The sequence below is a fragment of the Numenius arquata genome, chromosome 19 (genome assembly GCF_964106895.1).
Source record: "Numenius arquata chromosome 19, bNumArq3.hap1.1, whole genome shotgun sequence".
Lineage (NCBI taxonomy): Eukaryota > Metazoa > Chordata > Aves > Charadriiformes > Scolopacidae > Numenius > Numenius arquata.
This window is the reverse complement of record NC_133594.1, coordinates 6737709-6765667: the sequence shown is the minus strand read 5'-3', so window position 1 is coordinate 6765667 and position 27959 is coordinate 6737709. Positions and strand designations below refer to the sequence as shown.

Sequence of the window (27959 nt, the reverse complement as noted above, 5' to 3'; positions counted from 1 at the left end):
AAAGCCCGGCTCTCAATGAGCGGACCCAGCGCGTGGCTGGGTTTTTATTTCTTTCCCCACTTCTCCTCCGGCCGACCACCTTTTTTTTCAATGATTGCATTTCACTTGCCGCCCGTAACAAAGCCATCACCTCCACGGTGACTCCGGGGAGACGAGTTACAATTACAAATTACCACCACAATTAGTGCTAGTTCTTAGAGAAATTAGAAAGGGGAGCGGGAGGCCGGCGTGCGATTGATTGCTATTCATCCTGCTTTACGGTGACCTTGCTCTGGAGACGATGATATTCCTTCAGCCTGGAAACCGGATTAAAAAAAAAAAATTAATTGTAAATTAACAGTAATAACACACATTTCCTTTCAATTAATTTAAGCAGAATGAGGGGGCGTGAAGAGCAGGCGTTTGTTAAGGCCTGTACAGTTTAATTATTTTTTTTTTTTTTCCACGAGATAATGTAATTAATTTATCTTAGAGGGGTGGGGGGACATGGCGGATTCAGGGAGAACAAAGCAGTTAACAGGCAATGGAAAAATTAAGAGCCCATTATGTAAATGTGGTGTGTTTTACGGCCCTGGAGTTGGTGGGGGGGGTGGGGATGGGACGTTAGTACGGTGGGGTCTGAGAAATAAGTAAAATAACGAGGCTGGCTGTTCTGGGGAAGGCTGTAATTAGGCAGGGCTGGTGCTGGGGGGGCTGGTGGCACCCCGGTGGTCGGTGGGGGCTTGGTGCACCCTGAGAGCTGGAGCTGGGAAGAGGAAGAGCCATGGGGGTGCTGGGAGCTTTCCCCCCGGCCTTGGGGAGGGTCCTGCCTCGACCCCACAGACCTCAGCGAGTTGATGTTGATGAAGCCGGTGGCATCCGCAGGTTCGTAGTCCCCTTGCACGTTCATGCTGCGGAGAGAAAGGCACTGTCACTGGGATGGGGGCTTCCAGGGGGGCTTGGGGCTGCCTTTTAGGATGGGACAGGACGCGGGTGACCCTGGAGCTGGCTGCTCCACCAGGACAGTGCGTGCTGCCACCCCATCATCAACTTCAGGTGGACGTGGGGGGCTTGAGGCAGGGTCCCTGCCAGCCCCTGGGAAGGGGCGTCTGGAGCAGTAGAGCCACAGAGCCACCCTGGTGGCCATCCCTGCACTCCCCAGCTCTGCTAGAGACTCCACGGTCCCTCGTGTGCATCATCAACCTTCCTTTCTGCGCTCTTGCATCACACAGGGATGCTCGCTGGGTCCTGGAGCCGTCCCCCAGGTACGGCTGTCCCATGCCAGGCAGGGACATTGCCCCGGGTCCTGGGCAGGGGACGTTGCCCCAGGCAGGGGATGGGGTCCCGGACATTACCCCAGGGAAGGGCAGCAGTGCTGGAGGACACCCCCGACACCGATGGGGTTTATGGCCGTGGTGGCCGGTGCCTCAGCCCAATGCCAAGCGCATCCAGCTCCCCAAAGGCAGCAGCTGCCCACCGAATCCCAACTCCGATGGTTTCCTACATCCCCAAAACACACGGCTCATTTCCCAGAAACCGCAAACCTTAAAGGAGGAAGGCGAGGGGGGGTAAAGAAGAAAAAAAAAAAAAAAAAGAAAGAGTTTACAATGATTTTACCTCCCCTGACGGGCTACAGAAAAACCTCTGTGCTTTTATTTTTGCTCATTCGAGTGGTTCTGACCTGCTCTATAATTACGTTACTTTCTACCTACTGTGCAGAGGCATTTCCACACAGCTCTGCCTCTCACAGCTTTCTCTCAGGTTCCTGTGACGCCGTCACTCAAAGGCTTTCAAACCAGTGATGTAGAAATCAAAAAGAAAAGGAAAATGGTTGGAGACGCAGGGAGAATAAGTGCCCCTGCTTTTCTCTCCCTCTCTCTTTTTCCTCTGTCCCACCCCCCTCCATCCTCCTTTTTTTTCTTCCCTCTTTTTTTTTTTTTTTTAATACTTTATTCATTTAATCTCTCCAAGTGAGAGTGCGAAGCATAATGAAGGGTTGGGACAGATTATTAGGAGCTGTTGATTTTGAGGGGGAGGGAAGGGGGGAAAAAAAGCCAGAGAAGAGAAAGAGAGAAGATAATTTGACATTTACTCCGACTGATCTAAACTCATTCGGGTGTATTTATGGCTTATAAAGTGTTTAGAGAGATTGAAAGGGGTTGAGGGAGGGCTGGGGGGGGAGCGAGCGAGCGAGAAAACAACGTGAAGAAAAAGGAAAAACCAGAGGAAAAAAAAATAATATTGACTTGAAAACAGAGCTTTGGCCGGGCGCTTGGCTGGGAGGACACTGTTCCTGATGTCACCAGGGATGGGATGGGATGGAGTGGGATAGGGTGGGAAAAGACAGGATGGGATGGGAAAAGGTGGGATGGGGCCGGATGGGATGGGACGCTCACTGCCGCCACCCCTGCCCACCCTGGCCCCCCAAGCCCCACTCACCTCACCAGCTCCTCGTTGTACAGCGACCGCGGGGACTCCCTGCCCAGGATGTAGACCTGGCCCTTGAAGACGGAGAGGCGCACGGTGCCCACCACCCCCTCCTGCGAGCGCCCGATGCAGTGCCGGAGGAACTCGCACTCAGGGCTGTGCCAGAATCCTGCGGGCAGGAAGCAGGGTCAGGGGGGACACCAGGGAGGCTGGGGTCCTCTGGGGCACCCCAGAGTGCCCATACATGTTGGTCCCCCCAGGCTAAGTCCCACAAAGCACAGTCTATTCATTTCCAAGGGAAGGGATGTGGTCACAGGACTGGGAGAGGTGTGAGGATACTCAGGTTCAGCTCTGAGTGATGGAGACCCCATGTGTGTCCCTTCCCCTTGGTGGCCCTCGGGTTCCCACCTGGGAGAGGAGGCTAGAATCGGCTGGTGGAGAAGAGGCAGCGGGGCCATTCTCCTTCCAGCTCCACAGGGTGGGGGGCGATCACAGAAATTAAAAGCTTCATTAAGTTAGTATGAAACTGCCACTCAAAAACCACCATCTCAGGAGGGTCAGGTGGAGACAGACAGATGGACACAGAATTGGGGGAGGAGGGGAGGGGAGGAAGGAGTTGCCGTTCAACAAGGCCACTGCGGATGCACAGAGGGGCCATGGCCCTGCCTGCCACCCCCGTGCCCCCTCCTGTCCCTAAGCGGGGTAATTAGCCAGGGAGCCCTGGGAGACCTGGAATAAAGCCTGGGAGATGGAGAAGGAGATAGAGGCAGAGAGAGAAAGAGCCCATTCACCGCCCTCCGGTCATCCCCAGGTTTTATCTCTCCCATCGCCCTCCCGCTCCGCTCGCACACCGGTGCCCTCTCACCTTTCCCTTCCCAGCTGGGCTCCGGGGCCGAAGCCATTAAAGAAACAAACAATTTCTTTTGTTGTTTGGCCTCGCAGGCCCCCCGAGCGGGGCTGTATCCTGCAGCCTTGTCCCCTGGGTCTGCACAGCCCTTCTCCAAGGCACGGTGTCAAAGCCCTGCAACCCCTCACCACCAAAACCACCTCCCTGAGCCAGACCCCCCCTCTCCCCTCAGTTGCCCCATCACGACACAGCCAGGGGGTTTGGGGACCCCTTTCCCGCAATCAGCACTGCCATGAAGGCAGCGACCCCGGCTCCAGGCAAATACACCCCTCTTTTTGGTAACCACCCTCCGGGCATAACTCTTCAAACATGAGGATTGATGTCGGGCTGTTGCATCCCCATAGAAATAAACCCGAGACACATTAAAATAATAACCAGCCACTTAAATCCCGACTCTGACAGCTCCAGGTGTGAGGAAGCATCCCCTCCCCCTCTCACCCCCCACCGCAGACACATTCCCCACTGGAAGCATCCCCCTTAATGACCTTCCCGCCTTGTAACCACGATCCTGCCCTAATCACGAGCAGGGGGACAATGGCATTTCCGCACCTGGCCGTACCTGCCGGGACGGAATTGGCTTCAAAGCCACCCTCCACAATGGGATCAATGGGGACTGGGGGAAGATAAACACTAATTCTTCTAAAATCAGGGACTAGTTGCAATAATGAGGTGTTAAAGGAAGGTGAGCTTGAAAGCCTGGCCTCTGGCACAGGGACCCACGGGTGCTGTTTGCACCCCGTTGGGCTTGTTCCTTGTCTAGGAAGGTCTAGGACCATGCTGAAAATCCCCAGGGATTCAGCACCCGGAGCCAGGGAAGCGGCAGCCTTCACCTGGCAGAGGCGGGTAGGGAGAAGTGAAATCACAATTCCCCGAGTGCCTCTTTAATCTGGTGGCTTCACAACAAGCGAGTGGTTAGAAATAAAGAAACAGGTTTATACTTAAACTAAAATTTAAAAAAAAAGTTTAAAAAAGTCAAAATAAAGGCAACCCAGCATGAAATAGCCAGAGGCAGGAATGGCATCAGAGAGTAACTTAAGGCAGGGGCTGTGATTCAAGGGGAAGGTAACCGAGAATTCTGCAGCCCCAGAAGCCCTTGCCCTGCCAGGGCCCTAAAATATGATTTAAGCAGCAAAGGGGTGCGGGCATTAAAAGCCAGTTGCCGAGGAAGATGCAGGAGGGAATGACCTTGGAGGGGAAGGTGCCAAGGATGAGCACAGGCATCAGAAACTGCAAGGGAGAAGACAGCCTGACCCAGTCCCACCGGATCTGCTGCAGCCCACAGCCCAGACTCCTAGAGTCAGGTTATTTCCAGGGGATCTTCCCATGGAAGATCCCATGGGAATCATCCCAGCCCTCGCAGTCAGAGAGAATCGGCTGAAAAGTGATGGCAGGAGGAACTGTGAGGCTGAGAAGTCAGGATGTGAAAAAGAAAAGTGTTGTTTGTCTGAAGGGCAGGAAATCTCCCCGGTGTGGGGTCCCCAGGGACATCAGCTCCGAACGGGGCAGGGGACAGAGGAAGAGCTAGGGCACGGGGACACACTCCTATGCTTGGAGCCAAGCAGCAGGCACCCAGGTGTGGGTAGTGGGGTTTTGAGCCCGCCTACAGCATTTTGGGCTAATACTGCTTCCTTCAACTTAACACCAGCAACCGAGTTGGGGTTGATCCATAGAGGAGACCCCAGGGCAGTGCTGATGTCCCCTCCCAGTGGTGCCATTCCCGGCCCCCCTGGCGCAGCAGCATCATGGCCCATGGCAGGCTGTTCCCTGCAGCACCCGGGGACTGAGCTGAGACCCCTCAAACTCAGCCCACGAGGGCATCTGAGTAGACCTGAGCTGCCCCGTGAGCCACAGGAGGAAGGTCAAAGGGCTTTATGTCTGTCCCTAACTGTGGGTGCGATGTCCCCTTGTCCCTCATGGCTCCCAGCCCACCCCAGCCGTGCTGGAAGCCCCTCCGGCAGCCCCCGGCCAAGCCCCGACCCGCAGTGCCCCTGTGTGGGCTGCACACTGCATAGCACAGCCAGGACCCTCCCGTCTCCTCCCACAGTCCCCCGGACCACAGAGGCCAGGGACACGGCACCTGGAGAGCCCCCCCAGTGCCACGCACCCCTGCGCTTCTCCCTGCAAGGGCACGGGGAGAGGTCTCTGGCTTCAAACCCCACCATGGGGATGGCCGTGCCGGGAGCTTGGGTGCTCCGGGCCCCACGGGGCGAGGGCAGGTGGAGAGATGGAGGGGTCAGAGGGGAGAGATGGGGAAAGGCGGTATTGGGGGGACAAGGGGATGGTGCGTTACAGCCTGTGAGACATCCCAGTGCGTTGGATGGGATGGTGGCGGCACCGGGTGGGAGACATGCTGGGAGCATCCCCCACCAGCAAGCCCTTGTGAAAGGCGGCATCCCCTCCTGAAGACAGATGTAGACACCCCTCAGCACGAAACCAGGCAGGGTGCGGGTTAGAGCTCAGCCCTTGACACGAGTGAAACCGTCTTTGCCCCTGTGAGCAGCCTCAAAACCCACACCTGAATTTTACAGCCCTAAGCGCAGGTACCAGCAGAACCTGCAGCCTCCAGTAGCAAGCAGGAAGGAGAAGGAGGAGGAAGGCTGGAAGGATGCTGGTGCCGCAGAGCCGGGCAGAAGGACCATACGTACCGTTGTACACCAGCTCGGAGAATTTCAAGGCAAGCCCCTGCTTGATTTTCCGTACTTCCCGATCCATAGTGAAGGCCTCGATATCTAAATGCGCATGGTATAGGATCGTTCCCGCTGGGGTCTCATAGATACCTAGCCATTTTTCCAGGCAGGGGGAAAAGCAGAAAAAGAGAGAGAAACGAATGAGACCAAAACTGTCAGCAAATGACAAAAAATAATGACTTGGCTGACAGAAGGAGCTGTGGTCGAGCGCATTCAGTCCCAGCTTGCTGTAAAATGCATCTGTCATTATATTCATGCTGGGGCCGAGACAGTCCACTCCGCACCTTGCGGAGAAAATTTCTAGATTCCCCTCTTTGAAGAGGCACTCTGACGAGGCTAAATGACAGGGTTTGGGAACCGATCCCCCCACTGATCCGTGCCCAACGGTCTGCGGCTGAAAACCTGTAATTAAAGGAACGACGCGGGGCACAGGCACGGGGAGCGGAGGGCCTGAAATACCCTCCTCTCCCCTCGGCTGGCGAGAAAGAGCCCCGCGCATCCGCTGCAAAGCAATGGGGCTACCTGGGGGCTGGGAGGGCAACCTCATTTGGGGCTGGCAGGGCCCCCCCCCCCACCTCCCCATCCCTTCCTGCCTGCCCCCCACCATTACACGAGGCCTGGGGATGGAGGGATGCTTAATTATTTCAGCGATGGGGGCTAACGCAGTGGGCGAGCTGCTCTCTTTGTTCCAGCCGCTCGAGGCTTGTTCGCCGCATAACGTGTTTATTTGGTGTTTAAATATGAGGGTGGCCATGTGGTGCTTCGCTCCGGGTGGGATGTGGGTGGAAAGCTGGAGGGGAAAATGCTGAGCCAGTCCGGCAGCAAACACGCGACGGCCATGGCTGTAACCTGCCCATGGTCAAGGTGGCTCCACCAGCACGCCCCTGTCCCCTGCCCACACGTGGGGATGGTCCCCTCCCAATGCCAGGCATCTGTGTTATGGCACAGCTATGGGAATGACAAAGGCCACCTGCAGGTTGTGTTCACTGGCATACAAAGAAAGGCCATAGGAAACTGTCACTGCTGAAGGGGATGTGTCCCCAGCCAGCCCCAGCCCTGAGAGGGGTGAGGGGAGCCTACGGGGCTGTCACGGGGGCTGAAACCCATACCAGGTTCTGCCCACTCAATGCCCTGGAGTATGGCAAAGGCTCAAGCATGTCCTGTGTCAGGGTGGCCACAGTGCCACAGATGTGGTAGGAGCCCTGTCTACCACGGCAGCCCAAGCCACTTCCATCAAACCTCATCCCTACCAGGGTCCATGATCTCAGCATCCCACAGGCAAGGGATGGGTCTCCGTCCCAAAGGAGAGCCACCCCCTCCTCTCAGGCCACCCCAGCGATGTTGCAGCCCAGTACCCAGGGGCAGGTGATGGGATGGTCACCGAGCACCCATCCCCATGGGGCTGCAGGAGGAGACACCTGAATTCACACCAAAACCCAGCCATCCCCACGGGCACAGCGGTGGCACAGGAGCTCAAGGGGCTGCTGTATGCCCCCTCCAGCCCCAACCGTGAAGTCAGCACAATAAATAGTCCCTCTCCTTCCCCTTAGGAGGTGTTAAAGCCAATTTGGGCTGACCGAAGGTTTGGGTTCGTGTCCTGACCCCCACCTCCCGCCTCTCTGTCCGCACCCCTGCCCATCCCATTTGACCTGGTGGTAGAGGACCGGGGACCGGAGTGTGACAGCCGGGGCGGAGGGGAGCTGACAGCCACGCTCCCAGCCTCGCCACCGAGGAGACAAGAGACACCTTCAAAGTGACACTCGCAGCATCTCCAAGTGTCTATTTTCATCTCCCCGTGTTTACAAGAAAAAGACAGAGGTGTCAGCACTGCAGCCTGGCGAAGCTTCAATCACCCCGTAATTACTGCTGGGGAAGGGGGGGTCTGGAGCCGGGGGGGGGGGACATGGAGGGGGGCAGCCAAGGAGACAGCTGCCGCTGCTTAAAATTTTCTAATTTGTAACCTCGGCTGTCAGTTCACCTCCATCCGAGCAATTTTGCTGCGCTGAGTGCGGGCTGTCACTCCTGACGGCATCCGCAGGATGGGACAGGATGCGGGATGGGAGCTTCCCGAGGGGAGGGGAAGGGTGATGCTGCCCATGAGAAGGTGCTGCCCAAATTTCTACCCCTGGTCCAGGGCTGAGACCGAGCGTGGCCTGGTATGGGCTCGTCACAGGGAAGGGGTTTTCCACTTCCATCTGGTCAGCAAATCAAGGGGAGGAAACGGGAAAAGGAAGGAGGAAAAGCCCCAGCCGAAGGCAGCGCTCGGCTCTTTTGGCAGCAGCCGTCCCCTCCTTCCCGCTTCCTCCCCACTGATTTCATTTACTTCACTTAATTAGCCCCCCTTCAGAGTTAAAAAGATAATTTGATAATGAGGATGTGAAAAGGCAGGAGAGGCAGGGCTGGGCTCCTGCTCACAGCCAAGAGCCCCCAGCCGAGCCATGGCCCCCCCAGCCGGCTGCAACGCCGCTCCCCGGCACCCCATAATTACCCACCCTCCTCCCACTAAAACAAATACGGCAAAATCGAGTTAATAGGGCTTAAAAGGCTGGCATGGGCATGCTCAGCTCGCCCCTCGCCCATTAGGCCTTAACGAAGTTCAATTAGGAGCTTAGTAAAAATCAATGCAAATGAGTTTTTCTCTTCCCCGACTCCCCGGGTCTGGGAGGTGAGGGAGAGGAGGCACCTGGCAGGAGCCTTCGCTGCCACCGCGGGAGATGCCACCTCCGTGGCCATGAAGGGCTCTTGCTCTGCTGCTGACTGCTCGTGCCTCAGTTTCCCCTGCAGAGTGGGGGTCCCAGGGGAGAGGGGGTCCCTGTGCTGCCCCTAGGAACCTGCAGAGCCCCAAGCCATTGGGGCTACCGTACACTGCTGGGATTCAAGGGATCATCTCCCACCTGTGCACCTGGGTCCCCTCTCCTGCCCTGTTCACCCTAATCCCATTTGGGGTCCAAAATGCTCCTGGAAATGCAGTGGTGGGGCCATCCCAAGCTGCCTGCACCCCAAAACCCCCGGGAGGAGGCAGGTGCCGGCAGCACCCTCCTGCTCCAGCCCCCTCCCATCCCAGCTCTCCATCTTTCCCGCAGAACATCTCTCGGAGCATATTTCTGGGAGGTTTTGGTTAATCCCAAGGAGCAAAACTGGGGATAGGATCCTGCTCAAAGCAAGGGGAAAACCCACCACCAAGGTTTCCTTCCCCCGAGGCACATGCACCCCCCCCCTTGTCCCCAGAAAGCCCGGTCCTCCCGCGTCTGCCGGCGCACAAACACGGCAGCGATCGCCTGGGAATGTCACGCAGGAGACAGACATGACAGTTAAATGGGGTTTAGAGAAATTATTAAATGCTGGAAGGGTCACTAGAGCATGTCAGTGGCTCTTAAAAAAATAAAATAGATTTTGACAAATTACTCAGCATCCTGCATGCAAATGCGTAAGCTGGTGCGTGCGGTTTGGGGTTGGGGTTTTTTTCCTTCCTTCTTTTGGTTTTAATTTGATTATTCAAACTCGGATCAAATGATTTGGGGTTTTGGTTTTTTCGCCTTTTGTGGCTGATGCTCTTGCAAAGGGGCCGGTGCCCTGCGGTGGGGAGGGAGACCGCGGGCTGAGCCTTATCAAAATATTTGCTGATGCTCTGCACGAAGGGCAAGTTTAAAGAAAAGGAGCATCTAATTAGGTATTAACGAGATTTAAAACAAAAGAGCGGGCACAAGGAGATGGGAAATGATAATGAGCCCTCTCATTACTTAGTTCTGCACAGAGCAGCTTGCTGCCCCCAGAGATTTCTTATGAAGCTGACCCTAATGGATGATCAATACTGGGAGTCACAGCCTCAAAAACACATAGATAAATCAAAGAATTGGCTTTAACAAAACCCTCGGTGACTTTCATTGGCCTCCTGCCCTTTGTACCTGTGTTATAGAACCTTGCACCCTCCAGGACCTCCCACGAGCATCCTCCCTCGTGAGCCCACAACTTGGCATTTTTCCCACTGGGGACAGGTCTCACTCGAGACCTGGGGTCACTGGTGGCACTGGGAGCCCAGGGCTGGACCGAACAGTGGCACTGGCAGCGAGCGAGCAGCTGCCTTCGATAGAAGTGAGAAGTCCCTGTCACAGGAAAAACCCTGGTCAAAAGCTGGTGGGAAGGGAGCAGTTGAGGGCTGCTGCTGTGACCTCAGCCAGAGCACACTGGTGATGCTGAGCATCCACCACATCTCCCCAGGATTTTCCCTTACTTTTGCTGGCTTTAGGACAGGGATAGCACTGCTGGCAGGTGGCCACTCACCTCTGGACTTCATTCCGACGAAGCGGTTCTCCACGATGTCGATGCGCCCGACGCCGTGCTTCCCCCTGCGGAGGAGAAGGGAGGTAGGACACAGGCCGCCACGAGAGGTGGGTCAGAGGGGTGGACAACTGGGGACAAACCCCAAATGGCAGTGTGGCCAGCCCCTAAGCAGCACTGGTGACCGTTGGTAGTGACCCCCAGACAGGGCAGGTGACAAGGAGATGGATTTTCTCTCCTTTTCCTCTCTTTGCTGTGCCACCAGCCTCTCCATCCCCACTCGTCATTGGGGGTGGTAGCACTGCAGGCAGCCATGGCACTTGGGCCACCAGAAAATAAACCGTGGAAGGAGACAGGACACGCTGCAGCTGTACTCCCGATGGCCCAAGTCATTTTAAAACCACTTAATTAACATTTAAAAAGTGAACTACATGGAAAAGTTCATTCCCATTCAGCGCCGGGGGGATAAAGGCGGAGACACAAAGGAGGATGGCTGGGGACTGGGTGGCACTTGGCACAGAAGTGGATGCCCTGGGGGGTGCTGCTGTATTTTTCGGCAAGCCCCCAGGGATGGCTCTGCACCACCAGCAGCAGAAACTGGGCACGGGGTGGCAGAAAACTCTGACAGAACTGCTGCCATGAAGGCAGAGGGGGGACAGAGTGATGGACCCAGCCAGCACATCTCTGAGTGCCAAAAAGGCCAACTCTCCACCCAAAAGTGACACTGCACCCCCTTGGGCAGGCAGGGCACGGTGATACTCCCCAGGATGTGGGAGCTGGGGGTCCGGAGCTGAGCTGGGAGCAGGGCAAAGGGTGCTCTGCAGACAGGGGGTGCCCCGGGGGCTGATCCCCCCTCTGCAGGCAGGGCAGTCCTCACCCAACCGTGTTGCTGGGACATACGGTAAACGAGGAGAGTGTTAATATGACTTTTTAGCCCTCCCTGTGCACAGGGACCGTAAACCCTAAATCCTGTGCTCATGGACTCCGTGCCCAGCTGGCATGTATGGCACAACAGGGACCCAACTGGGACCCAGCTGGGACTACCCCATCCTTACGCTGCTGACCACCATCCCCAGGCTCACTGGGACATGTCTGCTGTGAGATTCCACTTCCCTCCCACCCTAGGGACCCTGACATCGTCCCCGCTGCCAGCTGGCAGGGAGGTGGCAGCGGTGGCAGGGGACAACGTGGCACTCACGCGATGTCGTTCAGGTACACGAAGAGCTCCAGGGCCGAGCAACGAGTGGCTCCATCCCCGGCGTTGGTGACCTTCACGGGGACACCTGCGGAGACAGGGAGGGAGGACGGGCAGGATCAGCCGGTGTCAGGATCCCCCCGGAATATCACCCCGCGGGCGTTAAATAGATGTGACAGATATGAACTCTAAATAACTTCTTAAAAAGGCATATCCAAGCTGGTGCGAGGGGGGAGGTGAGGGGAGGGGGACCCACCTCGGGAGACAAGTGAAATAAATAAATAAAAAAGGCCATAAAAACGTCCCGTCCCCCCCTTCTTTTCCCTTCTCCTCTCCCTCTCTCTTTTTTAGGGCCTGTGAAATTGCAACCAGGCCCTTAACTAATTGAATTTCACGCTCCGCAATTGTCTTATGGCACAGCACCTTCTGTCCCACCAGCCCCTGCCAGGGGGTGCTGACAAATGTGTGTGTGTCCCCCCCCCCGCCAGCCTGGGAGGGGGTCTAGGGGGGACCCCCACACCATGGCACGGCTGCTCGCACACGCACGCACACGCACCCCGCGGCGGGGTGCTCCCCGCCATGAATTAATTATTGCACCTTTTTCTTTTTTTTTTTTTTTCTTTTTTCCCCTTAAATTTTTTTTAAGGGCGCCGGGCAGGAGCAGGGAGTTGGGGGGGGCAGGGGGAGAGAGGGGGGGAGGATGCTGAATAGAAAGAGGCATTTTTCTTTAGCGGTGTGAAATGAGCAATAAATGTATTAGGAAGCTGACAAGGGGGCTGCGGGGCCCACAAAGAAAAGCGGTGCGGAGTTGGAGGCTAATCCCCCCTCCATCTGCCTTCCTCATTACCATTTAACGCACTATCAGTTGCCAATCAGCCTCAATGCCTCCCTTTCTAGTCTTTATTACGGAGGCGCCCGCAAGAGCCCTGTCTAGTGATGGGGGCTGTCAGCTCCCCCCCCCCACCCCCTAAACCCCCTATTTTCCAGGGGTTTATAAACTCAGTTGTAAATTGCTATTAAATGTAACTCGCGGCAATAATGAACCTTAAGCTGCTTCTCGGCTCGGCCCCCCCCCCCCCCCCCCGGCACCCTCCCCTTGCCCCGGCTCTTTCTATTCGCATCCTCCGCCGGGGCATTGGCCGGGGTCCGCTCGGCGGAGAGCCGGCGTTGTCGGGGCCGTTGTTGGCGAAAGCTGCTTAGCCTTTAAAATAGTTAATAATTAGATTAAAACTTCAAATAAATTAACTAGGGGCTGAATGGGCTGCTGGGAGGGGGGCTGCTCCTTGCAGGGGGATCATTATAATGGAGCAGGGATGCTGGCGGCGGGGAGGGGGGTGCCCCCTCTGAGCGGGGTCTCCCCCCAGCCTGGGCTGGGCTCGCTGCTGCTGCCGCCAGGATGGATGGTGGCATGGGGATGCCCATGACTGGCAGAGCTGGGAGACGCTGCCCCGTGTCCCCTCTCCCGGTGATAGCACTGGGGCTGGGGTGTGTCCCCTGGGATGGAACGGGGCGTCCCTGTCTCCTTTGTGCCACACCGATGGCACCGCTGGCCAAATCCTGCTGGAACATCTCCCCAGCTGTGACACTGGCCAAGGCCATCTGCATGTCCCCAGGGCCACCTGTGTGCGACCCTGCAGGAGAAGGACCCCCTGCCTGCTGCACCTCAATGGCTGTGGGCTTGGACCCCTCTCTGCTCTCAGGGGGGTCCCAGCGAGCCCCCCGAGATGTACCTAGACCCTCTGCACACCTCCAAGAGCCCCAACATGCTGCAAGCACCCTCCTGAGCCCTGACGCCACAAGTTGGGGCTCACCTCACCTGCCCCCACCCCAGGGATGCTCCAGGCTGGTGGTGGCCCCCGGTTCTGGCTGGAGAGCGGGGTTTGGATTTGAGGGGCAGAGACACTAGGGGCCGGCTGCGAGGAGTCGCTTACCCCGCTCAAACTCGATCTCCAGCACATCCGGGGTGTTGGGAGAGGTGGCCGGATCGCGGGTCTTCGTGTAGAGCCCGGGGGGGGCCTGATTCTGCGGGGAGAGGGAGAGAAGAGGGAAAGTCAGTGGCATTGGCATTGCCAACCCCACCAGCAGCCCTGACCCCTGTGTGCATCCCCCATCCCGCATCCCCACTGTGCATCCCCCATCCCAAAGCGCGGGGCCGGCACGGCACGGCACCGGCGCTTACCGGGGCCCCGGCGAACAAAGGGGTTGGAGGAATCAGCCAATTTTTCCCCTCAACTTGAGCTCATCTTTTCCTCCGACGCCCCCACAGCTGGAGGCGGGATGGCTGCGGAGAAGCAAGTCAGGCAGGGAAAAGCAGGACGATGGCAGCGAGCGGCCGCACGTCCCCGCGTCGCGGCCGGGCTTATTCGGTGCTGACCGAAAAAACTAATGAGGAGGCCTGACCCCAGCAGGTGCTCCAGGCACACCGGCTCTTTCATGGTGTCCCCGGGGTTAATACACACGGGGGAAAATAGAGGAACAAAGCAAAAACCCATTTCAGAGCACATCAACCTTTATGTATATATATATATATTTTTTTTTCTAGATTTATAGGGAAGAGGCATCTTATCTCCATCAGAGCCGGGCCACCGGAGGCTCGGGTGCCGACGATGAATTGCCGCAATTGAAGTGTGTGCCAGGAGAGGGAGGGTGGAAATATAATAAAAAAAAAAAAAAAAAAAAAAAAGGCTTTCCGTCCCGGAGAGCAAATGCTTTGCAATTTCGCGTGCCCCCTCGGCACTCATGCACGATGTGACTGCACACGCTGACCCCGAAACACTTTCCGAGCAGTGTTTGCAAACTCCTGTCTCTAAAGGGACAACTCTCCCCCGCTCCCGCCACTACCCAGCCACAGCTCTGGGATGGGAGGTAGAAGGGAGGGAAACTGAGGCTGGAAAGGCAGGCAGCGCCGAGCGAGCGAGCTGCAGAGCGGAGCTAGACCAAAGCTGTCCTCGGCCAACATTAGAGGGAACATCACAAAGGAGCCTCCAGCCGAGGAGTCGCAGCCACCTAAAACCCCTGTGCAACCAGCTCAGGTGGAGTGTCTCCAAACTGAGCCCCTCCCGCAAATGTTTTAAGCGGTGGTAAACTGGTATTTCCCCACAAAACCCGGCTGGTGAGAGCTGGAGCTCTGAGCATCTGCTGGCAGCGCATACCCGGCAGCCTGGCCCCTGCTCTCCCTGCTTCTCCTCTCCTTTTTAAAGCACAACCCTTCTCCTGCTCACTTGTCCTCCCTCCTCCTTTCCAGGAAGATAAAAAGGGACAAGGCAGAAAGCAAGTTAGGGAAAAAAAAAAAAAAAGTGATTGCTTTACAAAAAATTTAAGCTTTTTAAAGGGAAAATTAATTTCTCTGCAGAAGAAGTTTTCATCTAAATTTTTAAAAGATGGGCAATAAGCCTTTCAGTGAGAATTTCCTTTTTTTTTTTTTTTTGTTCAATAAATAGCAAAGCCCAATCACTGCCAACACCCGAGGGCAGCCTGCCCGGCTGTGAGCATCCCTGCCACCCCCTCTGCACCGGGGGGACCCCCCTTTGCCTCACCCCAAACCCCGGGGTGCACGTCCCGGTGGCAACCACAGCCAAGTCCCAGGAATACAGACACAGCTACCCCAGCACACACTCCAGCAAAACCACTCTCAGGTTCCTATTTTATCTCATTTTTGGCCCTTTCCCTTGTTTTAAACAAGAGGCGCTCGCAGGCGTGCCTCCCCTGTGCCCCCCGCGCACGCACAAATTACACGGGCTGCGGATTTCAATTTTACATCGTCTGGCCTTTCCTAGCCCTGATCACACTTATTAACTAGACAAACCTGCGAGAGATGATGAAAAACTTTGAGTTCAAAAGGAAAGATGTGGAGGCGGGAGGGGAAAAAATACCGGAAAGTATTAAAAACTCTTTACTAAACATTGGAAGTCAAAGTCAGGTAGTTTCCAATTTTCCAAGCCAACTATGAAAACCCCTATTAAATAAAATAACTAAATAGAAATAAAAGTGACATTTGGCTTGCATTCCATCATTATGGTGCGAGTCCGTCCTCTTTTTATTCTCTCTCCTAAAAGCACAGTTCAAATGACAAATAGTTTGTTGCAGTGTATCAATGCCTCCTATTTATCCCTCCCCGCAGGGGGGCTAGTCCTGCAATGTCATCTTTAAAGGGGAGAGAGGGAGGAAAAAAAAAAAAAAAGGGGGGGAAAAAAAAAAAAAAAGGAAGAGTGTGTGGAAAGGGAGAGCGGGAGGGGGGAAGAAAGAAGCAAGAAAAACGGGGCAAGAAGAGAAGAAATTGGAAGCAAATGGTCCATGAAGTAAACCATGATGCAGAGCTATCGATGCCGCAAATGGTTTATTCATCCGGCTGATATTGTTGTGCCCGGGACTGAATGAACTCTTTCAGAGTGCCATATGAAGTTAAAGCAAGTAAATTTCTATCTTTCTCCGCATTAGCTGCCTCATTGCCCTTCAATCGGGCCTCACAGAGGCAGAAAATAGCTCAACCATCTGCTTTCAAATCCCTGCGTTTGGCAGGTCCCGGGGGTTTGGGGAGGGGAGCTCGCCGTGCCCGGCACCCCGGATCCTGCCACGGCCGCCCCAGTGTCCGGTGCTGCTTCCCGGGCCGGGGAAAGGGACAGCAGTGACACCGTGCTCCAGGAAGCCACCTCCCAGCACTGGTGGAGGGAGAGGTGCCTGAGCAGAAGATGCTAAGGGATGGGGTCAGAGCAGTGCTCCTGTTTCCTGCTAAACTGGCCCCATTTTCCAAGCTGGCTTTGGGAAGGAAGCAGGCTTGGCAGAGCCTTGGACCGGGGATCTTTCCCGAGGGAGAGGTGGATGCGGAGGGGTGGGTCAGGATGGGTGCAGGTCTCCCCTCGCTACCTCCAGCTGGAGGCATGAAAACCCACCCTTGTGCCCCTCTCCTAGAGGAGAAGACCCTCTGAGGGCCCGGCTTTGCAAAACCGGACCCACAGACACCCCTGCAGCCAGCAGCGAAGGGAGAGTGGGATCCCTTCTCCACCTTCCTCTTCCTCACGCCCCAACGCAGGCACGCGCCAGCCCGACGCAGCCAGCCGGCCGCGGGCGCCGAGCTCCAGCCGGCTCTTCTCCCTCTCGCCTGCCTCCCCCTCCTCTCCCTGGATTGTCTAATTAGCGCTGATGGATAGTTTAAGTAGCCGCCGAGCGTCGCGACCCGCTGGAGCATGAACAGTGCAGGCAGGGGCCAGCAGGCAGCCGGACCACGAGCACTAGTCAGAGGTAGCCGGGGCTGGACCCACGCCTCTGGAGAGATGTGCTGCGGTCACCAGCGATGCCTGGCCGCAGCACCCACTGCCACCGGCTTCTTGGTCCATGGTACCACGGGTGCCCTTGGGGTCTCCAAGCACCACCCCACGCAAGGGCAGGTTTTACCCCATTTTTCCCTGGGGATGGGAAAGGGAGGAGGGCTTGGGTGAGCTGCAGGCACGGGCAGGGGACCCAAGCTGCAGGGGCCAGCCTGGAACTCCATCACCTGCCACCAGCCCTGCTCTCCCACCAGCGCCTCATCTGTCTAATTGCTCCTTTATTGCTGCCCCGTGACATTGTCCCCTCCGGTGTCACCCTGAAACGGTCCCTTCCCCTATTTATGCCGGCGGCAATTAACGTGCCGGGAGAGGCGGGTGGCAGGGCCTCCCTCCCCACCGCACACAGCTCGCCGTGAAATTTCCAATTAGGCTGCAAATACACGAGCCGCCCTTGGCCCGGTGGCTGCCATGCTGGCCGGGCGGCCGTGATCGATTACCTTGGGGTTCTCCAGGATCCCGGCTTCGTAGCTGCAGCAGGAAGGGAAGAGAGAGAAGTCACTGCAGAACCTGCAACCTGAAAGCCCAAAACCCACCGGGATGACACACACCCCCCCCCCACTCCCACCATCCCATGGAGATGGGGGTAAATATGTGTTATGGATCTCCAGGGGCTTTTAGCAGCAACCCTGCAAGGAGAACTGGGCTTGGGAGAGCCCAGGAGATGGATGCTGCCACATGGGACATGGACAACTGGGAAGAAAGGGATGCTGGAAGTTTTGGGGCCAGCACATGGTGGGGCAACCTGGGTCTCTGGAGGTAAAAAAGGCTGTCCTGGCCATGCAGGACACGTGGATCAGGGTCCCAGCACCCCAAGGGAGCTCCCCACCCACCCAGCCTCTCACCTGATGTGCATGAGGTTTTCATCCATGCTCCAGGGCGTTTGGGGCGTCACAGGCACTGGGATCCCGTGTTTCTGCCGAGAGAAGGGGAGCAGGGCTGAGCCAGCCCACACCGACACCAGCTCCTGCTGGGATCAGCCCCAACTGCACAAAGGCACAACCCACAGCAAGGCAGCATGGAGCAACCACAGCAAGGCAGACATCTGTGTCCCTCACCCTGGGCAACATCAGCTTGCACCATGAGGGCCACCTCAATGGGGACATCAAGGACATGGTGCGACTAGGAGGAGAATGGCTGCCCCAACTCCACCACGAGCAGAGATGAAGCCTCAGAGCCCCCCACGAACCCAAGCAATGGAGACATTGGCATGGACACTGGTACTTTTTCTAGGTCCAGGTCCAGGATGGTGCATTCCCCTGGCTGAGTTCCTCATCAAGGGGAGGTGACACAGGGAATAGAAGTCCCCAGAATCACAGGATGCACTCCAACCTAAACAGAATGGATGCTCTGCCATGAGGAGACAGCACACGCGTCCCCACAGCCTCGTGCAGACACGTGGCAATGCAGACACATGGCACATGGGTGGCAGGCGTCCCCCTGAGCCCGGGCACCCCGAGCACCCCGTGCCCAGGGACGCACAGCCCCACACAGGCTGCCTCCCCGGCGCAGCACACAGCACCAAGCCCGGCTCCCTAACAAGGTCACCAGCACGCTCAATTATCCGCTGACACTTCAATGGGGGAAATTGCCTGTGAAGACGAGGTGAATACGTGGGGGAATTAGCGGGAGAGGCAACGGTGGCGAGCTAACAACCGGAGCCAGCGGGGACGTCACCCACCCTGCCGGCATGCCAAACTGCGATGTCCCAGCTGTGGGGTGGCCATAGCAAGCTGGGGATGGAGGTGGCAGCTCTGGGTTCCCACCATGCCTCGGTGTGTCCATACAGCCCATACATCACCGAGCAGCTCTGGCGTTTCAGTGTCACCACAGCAGGGACACCAGCCGAGGGCTCAGCTGGGCACAGAGGAGAAGGGGCTGAGCAGAGGCTCTTTGTTTGCCAGGAAGAGGGGAAGGAAATGCTTGTGGCTGTTAAATCATGGTCCTCAACCCATCACCTGAGATGGTAGCAAGGTCCTGAGATGCCTCCTAAGGCTGCAGAGGGACTAACTCAGCCCCGCTCTGGGGGAGGACATTGCTTCTCCAGAAAAGAGTGAGAAGATGACTCTCCCTGTCCCATCCCTCAGATGGGATCAGGAGGCTGGTGCCTCCCAATCCCCCAACCGCACCCCACCCCCCCCAGATAATGCTGGGGGGAGACCTAGGCCTGGGGACAGACCTCAGTCCTGCTGGGGGACAGACCACACTCCCATTGGCACCTGCCCCTCATCCTCATCCCAGGACCCTCGTGGACGTTGGCAGAGGGCATTTCACCTTAGTTAATTAAAGCTGAGGACTCTTCACCCTGAGGGACCATGCAGGGCTGAGTCTCCCCATGCCATCGGTCACACCCCTCTCACCTGGGATGCTCAAACACATCATCCAGGAGAGCTTCACCATGTTCATTGAGGTGTTTCAGCCTCAGCTGGTTGTGGGGACTGAGTGGCTGCAGGAGCAAGGCTGGCTCCAGCCCCTGGGCAGCAAATCCACGGCAAGAGCTGTGCCACAGTGGCACAAATCCCCGCTTTCCCGGCAGCAACTGAGCCCCAAACATCATTGTGTTATAACCCCCCGAGCACAGAGGCGAGTGCATCCAGGTGCTGAAAGGACCCGGCCACACATCTCCCTCTCCCGAGTGTGAAAAAGAAGGCACAGCCCCCCCCTTTTTCTTTTTTTTTTGTTAAATGGCAAACATAACCAGAGACCAAAAGGCACTACAAACCCTCAACCCCAACCTTTTCTCTTTGAACGGGGCCCCAACCCATTTCATTTCCCTTTCCCCCCCTTCCAAACAAAAAAAACCAACACACCAAACCCACAACCCCAAACAAAACCCCCAAACCCAAAACACATGTTCCATTTTCCATATAATAAAACCGCGGAGCTCTTAATAACTCCCCCTATTTGACAATTTGTTTGGCAACATATGGAAAGCTCTCGTAAACTCGCCCCTTCATAATACAGCGGCAGATGGCAAACACAATCCTCAACACGCCGCTCTCGGCGGCCCTAATGGGCTCGGAGGGCTCCTCGCCCCGCGCCGCATCCCTCCGGCTCCGCACCTCGCCTTCCCAGAGATTACCCGGAGCAGCCTCGACGGCAGCTATTTAAAAACTGAAGCAATTTTCTGGTTTATGCACAGAGCTGCCTTTTTCCCTTTTGATTGATTGAGCCGAGTTGTCAAGCATTTCCATGAAGTCGCTAAAAAAGAAAGGTACCCTGGTGGGCACATAAAAACCTGATGCAAAACTTCTAATATGTTTTATTGCAACTTGTACTTCAAAAAGGAAGGGACAACAAAGGCAAACGTATTTGCTTTGTCTGTTACGCAAGTCAGGGAGCTGGGACCCATTTCCTTGGAAAGCGGGTTACCATTAATAGCCAGGTAATTATGGGGCTTTTAGAAAGGAAGGAGAAAAAAAAAGAAAAAGGAGGGGGAAAAAAAAAAAAACAACCTGACCAGAAGGCTCCAGTGTGGTGCTGCAGGGAGGCTGTGCAGGGCTTGCTGCTGTCACCCACCAAGCCATGGTGGGCATCTTGTGACCGCTCTCAGCATCCCACAACCATTCTCAGCATCCCACGACCACCCCGAGCATCCCTACCTTGGCGTAGTCCATCAGCTCGCGGCGCCCGGGGAAGCGCTGGTAAAACTCGGGCAGCCTCCACGGCGCGACAACCTGCCAGGAGACCAGGAGCATGAGATGAGAAGCCCCCGGCCCCCTTGCAGCCCCTGGGTTCCCCACAGGAGAGGGGCCCTGGCACCCTAGGGAGCCAGGACCCGTGGGGTGTTGGTCCCTCAGCTGAAATTTAACCTCCCTGAGCAAGGGTGGAGTAACCCAAACCCCTGACCCTAACAAGCCACTGGCTGCAGCATCGATTATCCAGCAGCTGCTTTGGTAGTTTCCTCTGTGGCCTCGTGGTGTTTGGGGTAAAAATAGGTCAATTAAGGATCATTACAGCCCCCTCAAATGCCAAAACGTCGCTTCGTGCAGCTGGCAGCTTGTTAAAGCGAGGCACAGCCGCTCCCTTCGGTGTTAAAACAAAATTCCCCACCAGCTGGAGAGGGAGGCAGGAGCCCGGTGGTGGGACCCCAGGGGACAATTTTGGGTGCCTTACCTTGATATTAGGACACAGGGCGTAGCAAGTGAGCTCGAACCGAACCTGGTCATTGCCCTGAAACACAAACAGGAGATGCTGAGGGCTCACCCTGCACCAGTGTGGGTGAGGATGTGCGGTTTCCCTGCTTGCGGCTGCTGTCCCTGTGCAGGGACAGGACCAAAGTCCCCCAGCAGAGAGCTACAGGGGACAAGTCTTGGGGTCTCAGCTTTGGCCAACACATGGGACAAGCTGCTTTGTGGGGAAAGGCTCCCAGCCCATGGCTCAGGAGACCTTTGACTGAGCAGGGCATTTGCAAATCCCTGCGAGAGCCACCAGCCAGGAGGGACATCCAGCTGATGCTACCAGGGACTTTGTAGAGCCAGGCTCTCTGTGCAAGAGGGAGAAATCATACCTATTTTCCCAGTAATGACACTGGGATTGGATTGCTGACTATTTTCACTGGAAAAATATACTGAGGCTCAGGACCCATTTGTCTCCTCTGTTTCCCACAGTGCAGTGGGAGGGGCCAGGACCTGAGCCAGGTCTGTTCCATGGGGTCACTCCCAGTCCCTCTCCATGGCTGTTTTGAACCCCAAACCACCTTTCCCAATGTTCCTGATAGAATTGGGCATCAAGTGATCAAAACCCTGATGCAGCTCATTCACCCAGCTCCGAGGGAGCCTGGCTCACCCTGGAGTCACCCAAGAGGCATGTTCTTCCCTGGGCTGGCACCCTTAAAAACAGAACCAGCAGAAAACCAGATTTGGATATTTTTTCCCCCACAGGCATCAGAGGACATGGGGAGGGGGAGGGGGGAGGAAGACCACAGCGTCCAGGAGGATACAGCAGCTTATAATTAAATAGCTGAACCTCCCTTTATCTTAATTGGCCGGTGCTGATGAGATCCTGCTAATGAGGCCAGGTAGTCAGGAAGGGGTGAGGAGCGAGCCTGGGAGTTATTAGCACTTCCCAGGGAATAGCACTCACCAAAGCCTATTTTCCACCAACACCAAGGGGCGTAAGGACCCCCTCCCCTCCTCTTGGCCCCGGCCTGGAGGATACATTTACAGAGGGGCTGGGAGATCCCCAAGGACTATTACACGCAGGCGAGAACATCCACCAAAGCACTCATTTCCCTTACAGGCCCAAAACAAGTCCATCTGCTCCGGCAGCGGGGACACCGCAGATGGCCCGCATTTAAGACGCCGCAGCCAGGGACGGGGCGCAGCCGGGTCGAGTTACCCGCAGTCAGTCCCTGCCAGCCCCCCGGCTTTAATGGCTTGGGGGGCAGCCGAGGGTGTCCCTGCCAGCGGGGTGCTGGTGGTACCCAAGAGGAGAGGGGACATCATCGCATTGGGGGTGCATCAGTCCAGGGCACCCTTGGGTGGGGGCTTTCAAGAGGGGTCTGCTGGAAATGGGTGAGAGGGACAGGGAAGGGCAACACATTGCAGCAGGAGCAAGAGTTATTTCAGCCACAAAGGCCCCCAGCCGCCCCTCTGCCCCTTTTCCCCGGTGCCAGCATGCCCCTTGGCTATCCCCTGGCCACGTCCAACGTCTCCCTTCCAGCAGGGTCCACTGCCATAGTTAGGGACCCCTAGACCCAGCCCCTTGCACTGACACCCCTCCAGGTGGGCACCTCGCCTTTCCCCTGGGGCCAAGACAGGCATGATCTACACTTTGGGTCCCTGTGGGATGGGAAGGAGGAGGCATCCAGCAGGTCCTGGGTGCATGCACAGCACCCAGGAACACCACAGAGGTCTCTGGTGACAGCGTCACCCTGCCCTGGATGTCCCCGCACTGGGCTGGGCAGCGTGTGGGCAGGGGCTGAAAGTGCCAGGGGGTGACCCACGGTCACATCAGGCAGGTCCCACGTTCCCAGCGGAGGATTCCCCCTCTCCAGGCAGGGGCTGGCCCCGAGCATCCTTTCCGCGGTCTCTGGCTGCCTCTAGCGGCAAAGCATCCTCCCTGCGGCCGGCAGCGACAGCCGGGGATGGGGACAGGGACCGGGACAGTCGCACCCTCCCCGGGCTGCCCCGAAACGCCCCGGGGGGCGCTGGCTCAGCCCCAGCCGGGTCCTGGCCGGGGCAGCCCCTGTCTGCAGCAGCTTGTAGAAAGTGACTGCTGAAAGCTGTGACCCGAGCCTTCCCGGCAGCGAGAGGGAACCGAAATTGGGCACAGAAATCCCAGAACTGAGAAGGAAGTGTTGAAACACAGTTGGGCTTCGCGCAGCCCCCCAGAGCACCCACAAAACACCCTGTGCACCCCCTCCAGCACCCACAGCTTGGCCAATGGGCTGAACGGATTCCCTCCCCAAGCATCCTGTGACAATACCGCCCTGGTGCCCCCATCCTCCCTCACCTTGCCGGTGGCCCCGTGGGCAACGTACTGGGCTCCCTCCTTCTGGGCAATCTCCACCAGTTTGCGAGCGATGCAGGGCCGTGCCAGCGCCGTCCCCAGCAGGTACCGGTCCTCGTAGAGAGCATTGGCCTGCACCGCCGGCCAGATGAACTCCTCCACGAACTCCCTGCTGATGTCCTCAATGTAAACCTGCCAGGACAGAGGGAGCCCCGTGGTAGGAGGGTGGCTGGAGGGGATCCCACTCCTCTGGGGCTTTCAGGATGTTGCAGCGAACGGTCCCGTTGCCTCCCCTTTCCCAGATGCTGCTAAAAGGCTTTGGTAGAAAATCTCTGGAAAATGGATTCCTCACCGGCCCTGTATCATGCCTATATTGGCCCCAGCCCCAGGGTGTGTGAGGCCCCAGGGCTCAGCCTCACGGTGGGGAGCAGGGGGACCTCAGAGCCTCCCGGGCACTGTGAGGAAGGGACGCAGTCACCTTTTTAGCCCCCAGCGCCACTGCTTTCTTTCGTGCTGCCTCAAAATCTTCCTTCTGCCCGATGTTGGCCTGGAAAGGGGAAAAAACAAGACTGATTTGAAAGGTGTCCACAAACCCCAGCACAAGACCATTCTGGAATGGGGCATCGTGCAAAGCACGGCAGAGCCTGTGCTGGCCAGGCTTGAGGCCACCCAGAATAGACAGGAGAGGGGATCCCCCCCCCAACATGGCATACCTTGGGGCCATACCTCCCTCTGCAAGCCCCGTGGCTCTGCCCCAATGTGCTGCCCTCATTAGTGGAGGGTCATTTGCTGGCAGGGACAGGCTGTGCCACACGAGGCTGGTAGCTCAGCAGAGCAGTACCCGGGCTGGGCGATGGTTAACCACTGAGAACGGGGTCATCACCATGGCCACACACACACCAGGCCCCCTGTCACCCACCCCATGTCGCCAGACCCATGGCCCAGCACCCTCTCCACCCCCGCCCCCCAGGGATGGGGTACACTGGGGCTCACCAGATAGGCTATGACATCGTAGCCCTGCTCCTTCAGCCACACCAAGATGCAGGAGGTGTCGAGCCCCCCGCTGTAGGCGAGGACCACCGTGCCCTTGGACTGAGCCATGGCTCTGGCAAAACAAAGGAAAAGGGGTTCATGACAGTCCCAACCTGTTCCCCAAACATCAGCCTGCTCCTGCTCGGCACAGGGACACAGCAGCCACCAGCCATGACACCCTCCCTGGCGTCCCTGAAGTGGCCACAGGGTTGTTGTGGTCCTACAGGGTGTTGAGGGCAGCCAGGGCTGAAGGCTCTCCCGGGATGGAATATTCTGGCCAAAACAAATATTATCCAGGGGACAAACAACCAGGCAGCAAGAAGGAAAGCCCACAGCAAACTAGAAACATGGGGCTGCCGGTGGCTTAGGTAGGTGGAGGAGCACAAGGTGGAGCTGCCGGTGCTGGGACAAGCTCTCTGATTAAAACACAGGCTCCCAGGATTGCTCTCACTCACAGGCAGTGAAAGGTAGTGCCATCGGGTGCCAGGTAATCCTGTGGGACCAGGGCCAGGGGCAGGACACTGCTCCCAGGTCTGGCTGAGCCCCCTCCTCTGCCGGGAGCACCAGGCTGGGGGCAGCAGTGCAGGAGGGGACTCGTCATGGCATCGGGAGGGATCAGCTGGATCAAGAGCCCTCCTAGCCTTCAAGGAGGTGGGGGGGAGAGCTGGGATAGGAGGAAAAGCCATGGCATTGCGGCCACGTCCAGGCTGTGGCTCCCAGCCAGGGAGGGCACGCTGCCAGCCGGAGCACCCAGCGGCAGCCGGGTGATGGAGGAGGCCAGGGCAGCCATGGGGGTCGCTTTGCTCTTACCTTCGCTCCACACGGTTCTTGCTCTGGCAACCCCAGCACAGCCTGCCCCACGCTCTGCGAGTGCCCTGCAATGCCGGGGGGGCCGGGACTCAGATGCAGGCACCCGGCCGCCGCGGAGATGCAGCCCGATGCCTTGCTCGGGCACGACCCGGCACGTCACGGCCCCTTGCCAGGGCCGGTGCGGAGGAGCCGCGGTGGCAGACGGGCACAGCCACCCACCAGCTTGGCCCCAAGCACCCACCAGCACCGCGGGTGTGCCATAGCTGCAGGGCTGGGGTGCTCGGCAGCATCCCACACAGCCCGTGACTAATTAATGTTTAATGGGTTTGTCCTAATTACGCTGCCCCATGTTTCTTGCCAGCATGAAACACCTACGTGGAGATTTGGTGCCCCTCACCCTTCGGCTGAGGAGATCGAGGGACTCCAGCCAGTGACAGGAGATGGTGATGGAGGCGGCAGCCCGGAGCTCAGGGGGAGGGACAAGGGGGTCCCACTGCTGGAAAGGGCTCGGGGCTGTCCCCGCGGTCCCTGGGCTGGACTGTGAATCCCAGGGCCCCACGAAGAGGAGATGCCAGCTGACCCTTGGACGGGGAAGGCGGACAGCAGAGCCGGCCAAATCCCATCCTGAGCAATTTTCATGCCGCTGCTGCTGCCAAGTCAGCACAATCCTGTTCCCGCTTTCGCAGGCGGGGAGGGTGCCGTGCCCAGCTCCTCCAGGCTGGCCCACCCAGCACCTTTCCCAGCGGGATGCAGTTACTCCATGGCTTGGAGCCCACCCAGATGCCGGATCTGTCCTGCTGCTACCCGTTTCTTGCTGAAGAGCAAAAAGGGTCTGGCAGCCCCATAACCAAAATTCGGCTCCCTGAGCCTGCCCGTGCCTGTCGAGCAGCTTGTGCAACTGGCATTTCCCCATCCCCCAGGCGCCAGGGCTGTGCCCTGCCCTGCCCGGGGAGGCTTGGCCATCCTCTTCCTCACCAGGGCATTTACAGGAAGGCACTTGCAGTTCCCGAAAGGGCCCAACCAAAGCATGACGTTGCACCTGCGGCTCCTCGCTGGGCAAATCTCCTCCTTTAACCCCAAAACCCATCCCTGCTGCGGCTGCCAGCATCACCATCACGGCTGCCAGCCTGTCTCAGGACCTCTGAGACTGGGCACGCTCGTTTCACAATTAGCCCAGCAGGGGGTTAGAGGAAACGTCTCCAATTTTTGCCTGCTCAGACATGTCACGCTGCCCGGGTGATGCCCAAGGGACCTGGGGCACCTTGCCCTGGCGGCGCGTCCTGCATCCAGGGAACGGTGCGGGGCCACCAGTGTTCCCAGCTCCGGAAACAGGGTTTGTGCCAAGCCCGCCTGCCCAGGAAGGGAGAGCCCCGAAGTTTTGGCGTTAGGTGGTAATAAATCAGAGCAAACAAAGCTCAGCGAAGGGGAACACGGCGGGACTTTCTCAACCTTGATTATTATTCTGTAGCAATTTCCATGTGAGTTGGGGCAGGTTTTTTACCAGAGCGACTCTGGCTGCTCCGCTCTGCAGGAACACGGCGCTTTTGTTTTTAAAAAAAAAGGTAAAAAAAAAAAAAAAAAATGGAGGGGAAAAAAAGGCTTGAAACTTTGATAAGGAAAGGAACTGCCTTTGCCAGCTGGGCTGGAAGAGCAGCCTCTGCTCCGGCGAGTGCTGCCCGTGGGTTGGGATGGGGCAGCACGGGCAGGGGCTCCCCAGGGGCTCCTGCAGCAGAGGCGTGGGGGGATGCGCTCGCTGGTGCTGAGATTCGTCTCAGCATCGTTTCTCCACCTCGTGGGGGTCCCATCTTGCCCCTCAACATCCTCAGAGCAGAGTGGGGAGGGCACGGAGTGGTGCCAGCCAAGGTCCCGGCTCCCCTCCCCGGAGGCGGCCAAGCCCAGGGCCCCTGTCGGGGAGAGGGGACTCACTTACAACCCCCTGCCCCTTCCGAAACTGAGCTAGAAGGGGCGGGACTGCAGCCTGCACCTCCCAGTGCTGGGAAGGGACTAGGACCCCCCCTGCCCAGCTCCTGCAGGGATCAGTGAGCCCTTCTCCAGCACCTAGAGGTGGGTGAGACCCCTGAGTGGGTGGAGAGGGGACTGCCAGGGACAAGAGACCAAGTTTCCCACGGCAAAGAGCTCCCTTTCGCCCCCAGCTATGCCATCTCCTCACTCACCCGCTCCCGGGGGCCTGGCTGCCCTCGGCGCTCCGGTCCGGTGCCTGGAGCATCTCCTCCTCTTCCTCTTCCCTTATAGCCGGGCGTGGGCAGGCGGGGCCGCCGCAGGACTGTCCCCTCCGTGGGCACCGTCCCCAGGCGGGGCCCTGCCCTCCGCCTGCCCACGGGGGCAGAAAGCGGGGACAGCTTGCACCCCGAGCCGGGATGGAGATTGTGCCCAGTCCTAGCATTGCTGCTCTAGGTGCTGTCACCCCTGTCCCCCCACTCCTGACCTCCTCATCAGTCTCCACAGAGCACTGAGAGGGTGCTACCCCCCCCCCATCCCCGGGAGTTACCCCATGGATCTGCCTGCTCCGAGGAGTGGGAAAACCGGGGGCAAAGGGGAGTTGATGCCCAGCTGCTCTGCGGCTGCCAACTTTCCTCCCTGGCACAGCATGGCAGGGGGAGGATTGAATTTATCTGAAACTCCAGCAGGAGGAGAAGTGGGAGCTCAAGTGGACAGGAGGGGATGGGGCAGGGTGCCGTGCATGGGGAAAAACAACCTTTCCCCCTTGCATGTGCCCAGGGGACCTCAGACCAGCAGCAGAGCCAGCCTTGGGGGACAGGAAACCCCTAACCCCAAGGACAGGGCCTTTTGGGGACATCTCAGTGCCCCCACATGGGCGCAGCAAGAGCAAGCTCCAGTGACAGGATCTG

The 27959-nt window shown here is 57.7% G+C and overlaps 1 protein-coding gene across 1 annotated transcript; it reads right to left on the bottom strand.

The window, feature by feature from the left end:
* Positions 1-27316, bottom strand: ASS1 (argininosuccinate synthase 1). The gene is given in 17 exon segments (XM_074161173.1): positions 1-296; positions 825-890; positions 2419-2575; positions 5959-6090; positions 10282-10346; positions 11477-11561; positions 13405-13495; positions 17235-17265; positions 17640-17710; positions 20397-20471; positions 20911-20967; positions 23251-23439; positions 23726-23794; positions 24241-24352; positions 25090-25175; positions 25177-25225; positions 27264-27316. Coding segments are annotated over 17 exon segments (1443 nt in total). The 3' UTR covers positions 1-241.
* Between the last annotated feature and the right edge of the window lie 643 nt (positions 27317-27959).